This window comes from Hipposideros armiger, unplaced genomic scaffold (genome assembly GCF_001890085.2).
Source record: "Hipposideros armiger isolate ML-2016 unplaced genomic scaffold, ASM189008v1 scaffold_519, whole genome shotgun sequence".
NCBI classification, from domain to species: domain Eukaryota; kingdom Metazoa; phylum Chordata; class Mammalia; order Chiroptera; family Hipposideridae; genus Hipposideros; species Hipposideros armiger.
The window spans coordinates 1148364-1160104 of record NW_017731869.1 but is presented as its reverse complement, the minus strand read 5'-3'; the positions used below and the strand labels follow the sequence as shown (position 1 = coordinate 1160104).

General features: G+C 39.9%; 1 protein-coding gene across 1 annotated transcript in view; it reads right to left on the bottom strand.

Moving 5' to 3' along the window:
• GPLD1 (glycosylphosphatidylinositol specific phospholipase D1) overlaps positions 1-9399 on the bottom strand; it is a 52587-nt gene extending 43188 nt beyond the window's left edge. Inside the window, exons 1-2 of the mRNA XM_019668168.1 lie at positions 9174-9399; positions 4855-4910 (exon numbers count right to left, since the gene is read on the bottom strand). Coding sequence (XP_019523713.1) covers positions 4855-4910; positions 9174-9399 — 282 coding nt within the window. The remainder of the gene's footprint in view (positions 1-4854; positions 4911-9173) is intronic.
• Positions 9400-11741: the final 2342 nt, after the last annotated feature.

Sequence of the window (11741 nt, the reverse complement as noted above, 5' to 3'; positions counted from 1 at the left end):
CTAATAGAAAAATGAGCAAAAGATATGGGCAATTCATAAAAGAGATCATAGAAATAGTCAATAAACACTTGAAAATATATTTAACCTCATTAATAATAAATTAATAATATGCTAATTAAGCCTATCACAAAATACCATTTTCACCTACCAAATTGGCAAAAATTTTAAAAAGAATAGAAAATAGGCCCTAAAAGTGGATGTTTCTAAATCTGAAGATACTTATCAAGGAATTTCAATGAAACTCATGAGCAATTAAGAATTTTAACCCTTCCTCGATTGTATATGTTTTCTCTGTTTTGTGTTTTCATTGTTTCTGGGCCAAGGGAATTTAGCCAGCAGTGCCAAGGGTGAAGGGATTTGCCAAGCCTTGTCAGAAGACGAGCACACACAAGGAGATGAAGCATATGTGTGTGTGTGTGTGTGTGTGTGTGTGTGTGTGTGTGTGTGCGCGCGCGCACACCAGGTTTCTCACTGTTGAAGAAAGAAATTACAGATATGGACACAAAGACTAGAATAAATCCTAAGGTGATGGATTACAATTGGAGCTATTTTTGTATTATCTCATAGTTTTAAATAGGTAGGTAGGTAGACACACAGAGAGACAGACACAAAACACCAACTTGAAGCAAAGTTTGAGACAGTTTGAGCATCAAATTAAATAGTGATAGTACTGAAATATAAACCATTGACTAAAATAGGAATCTCTGAATGTAGATTGAATATAAGTATATAAATGGGGAAGAAGAAAAAGCTCTACCTTGCAGCAGAATGCCAACTAATACATGTAGAATGATGGAATCAGATAAACAAATTGGCAACCATCATCATAATTATTTCAGGCAAGAATCAATGGATACTAAGTTTGATGAGAAACAGGACATTTACATTACCTCAATATATCTCTCCACAAAATATTTACTTGCTAATTAATTAAAAAGTAGAAAATACTTATTATTATAATTTTCCAGAGAAACAATGTGGCAGACACCATCTCAACCTAGAAAGAAAAATGAACATTACTAGGACTTCTGTTTCCAGGAAGATAGAATAGATGCACTTTTCCTTCCTCCTCTTGCTAAGTACAACAAAAACCCTGGACTTTGTATACAACATGACAGAAGATACTCTGAAAAGGGGAGGTAAGTATGCAGACTGACCAGGGAACTCGGGACAGAAGAATAACACTGTCGTAAGTTTTCTGGGTGTTCTTTTTGCTCGTACATCCCAAACTGGATACTGAAAGAGCCAGCCAGCCATCTAGAAACGCTAATGGGTATAGACCAAAAAAAAAAAAAAAAGCCTGCTCTCTCTAGCCATAATGTCATATGACCAGGAAAGGGACAGCCTGGAAAGGCTGAAAACTCTTAGACAATAACCTCTCTACTCCCGCTGAACACCACAGAAAAAACTGTGCTCCCGTCCTTACCCGCACTGGCTAAAGCTAAGTGGGAAGCCTACACTTTCTTCTCACCTGGCTGCAGTGAGGCCCAGCTCCCCGCTGGAGTGGAGTCAGGCCAAGGAGGGAGCCAGGACTTTCATCCCTGTGATCCTGCCCTCCCTCTGCCACTCAGTGTCAGTGGAGACCATGAGGAGAGCAGGGACATCTAATCCTAATTGGCAGTAATGAGGTACCACTCCACTCCCCACTGGGATGGTGTCAGAAGAGGCCTAGGAGAGACCAGGCGTTCATACCACCTCGCAGTGAGAGGCCACCCTGTCCTCTGACATCAGTAGAGGCCAAGGTGAGAAGCAGCTATTAGGCACTCCTACCCCTCCCAGTCAGGGAGGCATCAGTGGAGGCCCCGTGGGGAATTTTGACTCTACCCCAGTTGGCAGTTAGGAGACAGTGTGCCCCTAATAACGTGGTATCGAAGATGCCAACTAAATCAGGACGTTTAAATATGATCCAGAGTCTCATAACTTAATACCTAAAATGTCCAGGTTTCAACCAAAGATCATTCATCACACCAAGAACCAGGAAGACCTCAAAAGGAATGAAAACAGACAATCAACAGAGGCCAACACTGAGAATGCAAAATGTTAGAATTTTCTCATAAATATTTTAAAGCAGCCATCATAAAAATGCTTCAGTGAACAATAACAAACACACTTGAAATTGAAACAAACTGAAAAATACAAAATGACATAAAAATATAAAGAACTGAATGGAAATTTTAGAACTGAAAAATGCAATAGCTGACATAAAAGTTAACATCACCAGAAATGGTACAGATTGATATTGTGTACCTTCCGATATGATGCAATAAGAATATAACATCACTTCATGCTTTACCATGTTTCTGACAAAAAATACCTGCAGGGGAATCTAATCATGAGGAGCCATCAGACAAAACCAAATTAAGGTACATTCTACAGAGTACTGAACTGTACTTTTCCAAAATATCAAGGTCATTAAAGACAAGGTAGGCCTGAGGAACTGTTTCAGGTTGGAGGAGATCAGAGGGTATTGACAACTAAATAAAACATATGATCCTGAATTGGTCCTGGAACCATAGAGAATATTATTGAGACAATTGGTGAAATTTGAATGAGGCCTGAGGATTGGATGATAGTGTTATTTCACTGTTGATTTCCTGAATGTGATTATTACACTGTAGTTGCATAGGAATGTTCTTGTTTCCAAGAATTACACAATTCCATGTTAGAGGATAATGAGTTATCCTAACATATCTCTAACGTATCAGCTACTAGCTCTCAAATGGCTCAGGAAAAAATCAATATGTACAGAGAGTATAAAAAAGCAAATATGATAAGGTGTCAACAATTTGGGAAACTGGGCAAAGGGCATATGAGAATTATTTGTCTAATTATTTCAACATTTCTATCAATTTTTAATTAAGTCAAAATAAAAGTTAAAATAGGAAATTAACTGAATAAATTAGGGTTCATTTTGGAGAACAGGAAAATATGTAATTGTTAAAAATTATTCTGAAGATCTCAATTAATCTGAAAAGATATCTGATACAGTAAATGAAAAAAAACAAGTTATAAAATAGTGTGTAGAGTGTAATCTTTTTTTGAAAAAAAAAGTGCTATAAATGCAGAAAAATGGCTGGAAATATATAAAGCAAAATGTTCACATTGGTTATCTCTGAGAATGTTTTTTTCTTACAATGAGTTATCAGTTTTATAATCAGAAAAGACAAAACCTGTTTCTGTGGGCAGGGAGGGAGGAACAGGGTAGAGAAAGGATTGCAACCAGCAGATAATTGCCACTGCTGTGGCTTCCTGGTTAACACACCACATTCCATTTATTATTCCTTAGGAAGAGACCAACTATAAGGGCAATAAAGACCATTACTGTGAGTTCCGCTTGGTCTTTACAGTTCTTGTAAATGGATAAACTGATGTTCTCAGCTTTACGCATTATTCCCATATAAATTTGGTTAGCTGGAGTGAAAGTCTTTAAAGTGCAGTCACCTCTGAGTGTTTTAACAAAAGGAAATTCTATTGGGTCATCGGGAAAGTCATGACGTATTTTTCTATGTTTTTCATCGCAAAAATGTGTCATGACTTTCCCGAAGACCCAACAGAACCAACAAAGCTCAGACTCTAAATGAGTAGAGCTTGCCAAGATACTGCAGACCTGTGGGAATCTGTCTATAAAGCCAACTAGTGTCCTCCAGGACACTTTCCTCTGTATCATTTCACCAAACTATACCAATAAGCCCAGAGGTCACCCAAGTACAGGTTTTGGCAGTGAGAAAGGGAAACTATAGATTCCTACATATGGAGTATCAAATCAATCATCAATCTTTGAAAAGGGATTGGATGATAACATTATAAAAGGTAAAGTAACCCTTATCTGCCTTCATAAGTCAAAAGGTGAGTACTCAGGGGCACCTGGTCATTTCCAATGATGACATCACTATGTGGATTAGGACCAATGATGAGGCGGAGGCCCTGTGTCCACTTAATAGGTTTTAAATTAAGTTAATGAGACAAGTTTGAATCCTCTACTAGAAAATCACTATGCACAGTCAGGATTGAGTGTTCATGTCATGAATTAGGTAGATTTTTTGCTTCTCTTCCTCTCTCCCCTGCCTATTTTCTATCAAAGACAAAGAAAATGACAATCAAATATAAATGCCATTTTTTCCCAGAGGGTCTCTTACATTTGGTGAGTGAGGAAGTTAAAAATTAATGACTAAAAGTGGTTTGGGGATATAACAGATATCATTTATTTCACCATCCTGCTTTCCATACTAGATTATCAAGATTTACTGGTAATAATTTGATCCAATTCTCATGTCATGAGAGAATTAACCACTCTCATCAAACTTAAGTGTTTAAGAATCATCTTTGTCACAAAGTATCATTTAGCAATAGAATTAGAAAGTGTAGGGCCACAATGGGTTCAACTAATTTGAGGATGGGTGAAGGTGAACCATCAGATAGTTCAACCAAGAATATGGTAGGAGAAGTTGGAAGGCAAATCTCAAAGCATACTTCTGAATAAAGACTTCCTTCTCCAAGTAGTAATATAATTTGTATATAACACATACAAGAAGTAAAAAATAAGTGGTTTATCTCAGGAATGACCTCTCTTTATAAAAACAAAAAAGATGTACCATTTAATAAAATTCTCTCTCAAATATTTTTCCACGCTATGATTCATATAATTAAAATATTTCAATGATATTACTTAAATTTTATACATAAAATGTTCAAGTAGAACTGGAGGGGACATATATCTTTTAACCAAAAATATTAATGGTTTATAAAGATATAAAAATGATTCTTAAAATTACTGTTTAAATATCTGTTAGGGCCTTTGTTTGGCACCTATGAAAGTTAATGCCCATGGAATAAGAGAAAAATCAAACTGTATACCTCTTTGTAGTTAACACTCCCATCCTGAAGGTGGAGAAACTCTAGAGCTCTGTGTCCTGAGAGAAATAAACACATAAATCAATTAAGGTCAACTATAACTGACAACAGAACTTCCTAGAGACTGTTTTAAAAAGAAAGTATGAAGGCCAGCCGAGTGGCTCGTTGGTTAAGAGTTGGCTTGGGAAAGCGGGCTCTGAGCAGCAGGGCCGCCAGTTCGGATCCCACATAGGCCAGTGATGCTGTGCCCTCTACAACTAAGATGGTGAACAACAGCTCAACCTGGAGCTGGGCTGCCATGAGTTGCCGGCAACAGCGTAGGCTGCAGTGAGGCTGCAGTGGGCTGCCATAAGCTACCGTAAGTGGCCAGCAGCCAGCGTGAGCGGCCATCTAATGGCTGGCAACCAATCTGCCTCGGCTGGGAAAGAGTGCAATGATCATAATACCAACATGGACCAGTGAAGTGACGTCCTCCACAACTAGACTGAAGAACAAAAGGATGGCAACTTGTCTGTTCCCCTTCCCCAATTCCCCAATAAAAAATATTTTACATAATAAAGAAATAAAAAGAAAGTACGAGGTATGATCAAAGAATATGGTGAATGTTTAAATTTTTAAAAATGTATTACAGTAAAAGACACATTGCCATTAATCCCCCTTAAAATACTCCCCTTGCTTCAAACATACTTATCACTCTTGGCACCTTCTGAAGCAGTTCTGGAAGTCCTCTTTTGTGAGTGTTTTTAGTTGTGCTGTGGTGGCTGCCTTGATGTCTTGAATCAATTCAAAACATTTTCCATACATGGTCATTTTGACTTTGGAGAAGAGCCAGAATTTGAATGGTGCCAGATCTGGTGAATAAAATGGATGAGGACACACTGTAATGTTTTTATTAGACAGAAATTGCCATATACCAGATGCGATGTGTGACACAGAGCCTTTCTGTTGTGATCACAAAATACAGTGAATGCTGCTACTGAGTGCCATTCAACCCAAAGGCAGGGATCTTCAATATGGGAAGTGACATGTCGAACCTTAGTAACAGTGTGTGACAAGTTTCAACTTGTTCGGTGCAGTCAGTTGGGTGTGAACTACGGTTGAGAGAATGTGTGTTTTATTTTGTATGGTTGTTTTTTTTTTTTAAGATTTTTTTGATTGGGGAATTGGGGAAGGAGAACATTGTGTTTTTCCAGCACCCATGTCAAGTTGTTGTCCTTCAATCTTAGTCGTGGAGGGCGCAAGTTCAGCTTCAAGTCCAGTCACCACTTTCAATCTACAATAGTTGCAGGATGGGGGTGCAGCCCACCATCCCATGTGGGAGTTGAACAGGCAACCTTGTTGTTAAGAGCATGCGTGCTCTCACCAGCTGAGCCATCTGGCTGTCCATTGGAAGCTTAGTGGCAGCTCAGCTTGGGCACAGCTCACTGGCCCATGTGGGAATCCAACGGCAACCCTGTTGCTCAGAGCTTGCGCTCTTAACCAACTGTGCCACCCAGCCAGCCAGAGAAAAGATGCATTTTCAAGTGTGCCATAAATCATCCTCCATCATGACAATGCTCTGTGTCACACATTGCTTCTGGTATACGGAAATTTCTGTCCAATAAAAACATTACAGTGTGTCCTTATCCACCTTATTCACCAGACCTGGCACTGTGTGACTTCTGGCTCCTCCCCAAAGTCAAAATGATTCAGGACATCGAGGCAACCACAACAGCGCAACTAAAAACACTCACGAAAGAGAACTTTCAGAACTGCTTCAGAAAATGGCAAGAAAGATGGGATAAGTATGTTTGAAGCAAGAGGGAGTATTTTGACGGGGATTAATGGTAATGTGTCTTTTACCGTAATAAATTTTTTTATTTAAATATTCACCGTATTGATCACACCGTGTATATAATTTTATGGTTGTAACTGTCAAGGAAGTGGGAAATGAAAATTAAGTTTTTACTCACTTGTAATTTTCATCAGCCATAATTAGATTCATACAATATTTATATAAAAATATAAATACATTAATGAAAGTATAATATAGATATTATAATACAAGTCAAATTTGCATAATGATTTAAAGTTTCTGCTTAACTAGCTCTATGACCTTGGATAAGTTACTTAACCTCTCTAGTTCTCAGTTCCCTCCTATGTAAAATTGAGTAAATCATACCCACATTACAAGTTTGTTGAGAAAATCAGAGGAAATAAATGCTATGACAATCACAATGGCTGACACATGGTAGGAGCTCAAAAACAGAAGTTGTCATCATTATACAACCATATAATTATCATACCTCACCAACCTACTCAGGTAGATAAACCTAAATAGAAAACATGATACAGGGCCTAAACCATGGACTGAACCCATGATCCTCAAATGTTTTTTTATCATTGCACTACTTTAGAAGGACAAAAACATGTCTCACAGGGCCACCTGTTCCACCCATTCACCCCCACACAAAAGACACCCACACCCTGAATCTTCTTACAATCGACAGGAACATGAACACTCCTTGTGAAGAGATATTCAAAGGCATTTCTATTGTGAATAACATCCAATTTTTTAATTCATACAACAAAAAAATATTGCCACTATTATATTATAAATATTAATACCATAAGAGATATTCACAGCCCACACAAGTAACCTGTACATAGGATCTATAGACTAATGTACAGGTCCATGATTTATAGACCAAAACTACTGGATGAAACCAATTCTAATTAAGTAACTCACATCAATGTCAATCTTCCACACAGGCCCTATGTAAGAAGTGAAAATGTGAACCAAGATATTTATAAAATCGTCTAACTTATTAGTAAATAAATGTTGAAGTTTTAGTCTCCTTTTACATAAAAAGCCTCAAAATGGCAGGTTAGAAGTTGCCTTCAATTATGTTCACATAAATATGTGTGTGTTTAATATATTAACATATTTAACATGCTCAATATATCATCTATTAATATATTATGTTTAATATATATTGATCTATTAGGACCTTTGTTTGGCATCTACTGAAGAAAGGCAAGCAATTATTTGATTTTGTTAAAATTTTAGATTTCATCTGTCTTGTTAATTTTTAAACTCTAAGGATTAAAAACTTTAAAAATCCCACTTATATTTGTTCCTCTTTGTTCTATTTCTATAGTGGTAGCAATTTCAATTTCACAGAACTTAGACTTGGAAGAGAATATGGAATTCATGAAGAAGTCCAACTCCCTTATTTTACAAAGAGGAATTAAGACAGTGAATTGCTCGGAGTCACTAGTGTAGTTTATGGAAGAGCTAGTGTTAAAACCTAGGTCTGGTTCTCTTTTCCATTGTCTCCTGACTCCCTTTTAGCAATAAATGTTTAGTGGAAAGAACACTGGACTAGCTGTGAGGCCATGTAATTCTAGGATCAATTTCCTCATTTGTATACTCAAGGAACTAGACTCGGTGACCTCTAGTGTCCCTTCAAATCATAAAATTCTGTGATATGACTCTTGCCCACCAAAGCTCAATATCTAGGTCTATTTTGCACTGATAAATTCATATTTTATTTGTAATCTTGTTCTGCTTTATACCTTCTGGAGGTAGCATCGCTATAAAATATTGTTACTGTTTTTATCTCAAGAAGACTCACGTGTCAGGTACATCTGAAATGAATGCGAAAACTGCTGTGTAATGTAATCTCTATAATTATATCACAAATTGGCTCACATTTTCCATGAAGTAAAAAACATTACAAATATACTGCACACAAGAACCACATCTTGGTGCTGCCCTTCACCCATATCCAGATAACTCTGCCTTCACCCCTGAGCTTGTGGACACCGCTAACTATAATATACCCCAGTCCTTCCCAACTCCTGTCGTCATTCTGGGCGCCTCTAATGCCAGGGACTATTCAAACTCCCTTGCTGCCCCTGAAGCCAACCACCTCTAAAGCCACTTGACTCAGGAGACCCACTCCCATGGCCACATGTGGGCCTTTACATATAGTTGGAAATGTAAAACAAGAAATTAAATTCCTCACTCCCACCACATTCCACCCATCTTTCTCCTCTCCCACACTATCAGTTCTTCTGCAACCTCTGGTTTATACAGCGCCTCATCATTTCCCGACCCAGAGAAGGCCCTGGGACCCTCTTGCTTCCTGCCCTTCCACTGACCCCACCCGGCAATCCCCACACCTGGAGGACTCCAGTCCTGGCTTTCTCCTCCCTGCTGCCCAGTGGCTCAGCACAGCAGGCAAACGAGTTATCAACACATGGGCTAGACTTCCAATCTCTTAATATTTTTGACAGATTTAGTGACCTGAATACCATGACAAGGCACTGGTACTTACCTATTTCTACGTGTGTTGAAATGCCACACGGTGAGCCTCTGGGGCATAGAGAGCCCAACGCAATCAGCAGGCCAGACCAAAACCTGAAAGCAGACACGCTCTCATCACTCACTGCTCCTCTGGTGCTGGGAACCGCTCTTGAGCTGGCAGCGCCAAGACTGAAATGCAGGCCCAAACCCACCGCTTTCCCTCCGAGGACATCACTAACACCAACACTAAGCCTCATTTCAAAATAATATCATCTGCCTGTAGAGTTAACTGTTTACTGTTTAACTTCACTGGAACAGCAAACAAACTGCACCTGGGAGAGAAAAACCGTGAGAAACTGAAATCTAAATGCTGCCAGGTAGAAACACAGCATCTTCTGACAGAGGGAGGTATCCCTTGCATCTCTTTCTAACACGAAATTTGTATGAAGACACAAGCAAAGTTGTCTCCAAATATTCTTTACTTTCTGTGGGGGAAAAAAAAAAAAAAGCCTCACCTGTCTGCACTGACAGTCAATAGAATGGCCCGCCTCACCTTACAAGGGCTGCCGGCCCGGGCATCCTTTCCATGCATGTATCAGCTAGCCCTGCTCCTTGGCCTCCAAGCCTCAAGTGCTGGGAAAGCTTTTATGATGATCAGCTGGAACCAGCTTCTCTTTCAGTGTTTGGCAACAGATACCAGCACTTGTATGGGATTACACAAGAGCAGCCGCTCCTGGTCTCTCTACCCATGCTCGTTCCTACAGGGTTGATCCAAAGCCTGTTGCACAGTCAGATTCCTGCAGCCCGAGCAAAGATGCCAATTCCATTTGTGAGGGTGGGAGCAGGGGACAGATTTAAGACCAAGAAACAAGGGTTCAGAAAATGGTAGGCTCAGGATATACTTGTCATGAAGTATCCAATCTATAGCACTTAATTTGCAGGGAAACAAATTAGGTTGAACTCTTCATGGAAATGATGGTGATCTTAGAGCTCAACTTATGCATATTATACGTTAAAAGAAAGAAAGGAGATCCTAAAAGAGTGGGAGGGAATGATGTTCATTCTCAGGTTAGCTGAATGGAAGACTAGGAGATGAGATGATTTGAGACCCTTAATCATCTGCCAAGTTTCCTCTGTAACCTTAACTCAAGTCACCTGCAAAGCCTCAGGAAGGGAATTCTGCAGCCCGGCCTCATCAACCCTGGGGCATCAGGCCCAGCTGCTTTGAGGCCCGAGGCCATAAACTCATGTGTTTTGTTTGCTTATCAGGGTGTTTTATAAACTTAGGCCAACTTTTCTAAAATGGGGAAATTAGCATTGAAATTTAGATGTCTAGCTCTCTTTAAAAAAGAGAGGGTTGACTATTATCATTTAGAATTTTCCCTTTCCCAAAGTTTCACCTTAGATTTCTATTGAATTACTACTTTTCTTATTGAATTTAAAAAATAAGAAAAATTATTTTACTATCAGGGGTTGAGCCAGTCTTCTTGTTAACAATTTAGATATGCGTATGAAGCAAAATTGGGTGGAGATTTTGAAGTGAAGGTGGGTCTCCTTGCGCAGATGAGGTGCAATTTTAATGTCCAGAAATTCTTGAGATGAAGCAGACAATATCAGCTAACTTCCACACAAGTCTAATATGTTGCTGTCATCATACTGTCCTTATAGCGAATGGGGGAGAGGATGGAAAAGGTGAGAATTAGGAGGTGGAGGTGCCAAGGACAAGGGCAGGCTCAGAAGAAGGTAAAGTTCCTTGTCATCTGGTGGCCTTGTCCTTGTAGCCCTGGTGAGCACACCCAGCCGGGCTCTGGGGGTCATCAGGGCAGCCTAGAAGATAAGAACCAGGAGGGAACTCTTCCAAATCTGAATGGTCACTTGCAGAGGACACAAAACAGTGGGGGTGGGGTGAGGGAAGGGCCACATGGTGAATTTCCTGGGCCCTTCGCATTTTTGCCTTCGTGGGCCCCTTTCTTCCTAGAAATAAATTTCTAAATATCACATTTCACATCTGCATTGGTATAAAAATGAATATATTCATATCCAAACTAAAAGCTCATTGTTCTGATTTTAGAAGAAAGTGAACATTTCTGTGTGCCCTAAAATACTGTGGGCACTAGGCGTAGTGCCTCCTATGCCTAACAGAGAAGTCAGCTGGGAAAAGGAGTGGACACCGTTTAAAATAACACCTTAAAAAGATAAGCAGACTGGGCCGGCCAGGTGGTGCATTTGGTTAGAAAACGAGCTCTGAGCAACAGGGTCACCGGTTGGATTCCCACATGGGCCAGTGAGCTGCACCCGAGCTGAGCTGCCGCTGACCTGCCAAGGGGCGGCTGAGTGCCTTAGCTGGTGAAAGTGCATGCTCTTAACAATAAGGTTGCCTGTTTAATTCCCGCACGGGATAGTGGGATGCGCCCCCAACTAAGGTTAAACACAGCACCTTGAGCTGAGCAGCCACAAACTGCCGACGGGTAGCCAGGTGGCTCAGTTGGTTAGAGTGCAGTGCTCTTAACAACAAGGGTGCTGGCCAGTTCAATTCCCGCATGGGATGGTGGGCTGCACACACACACACACACACACACACACACACACACACACACAC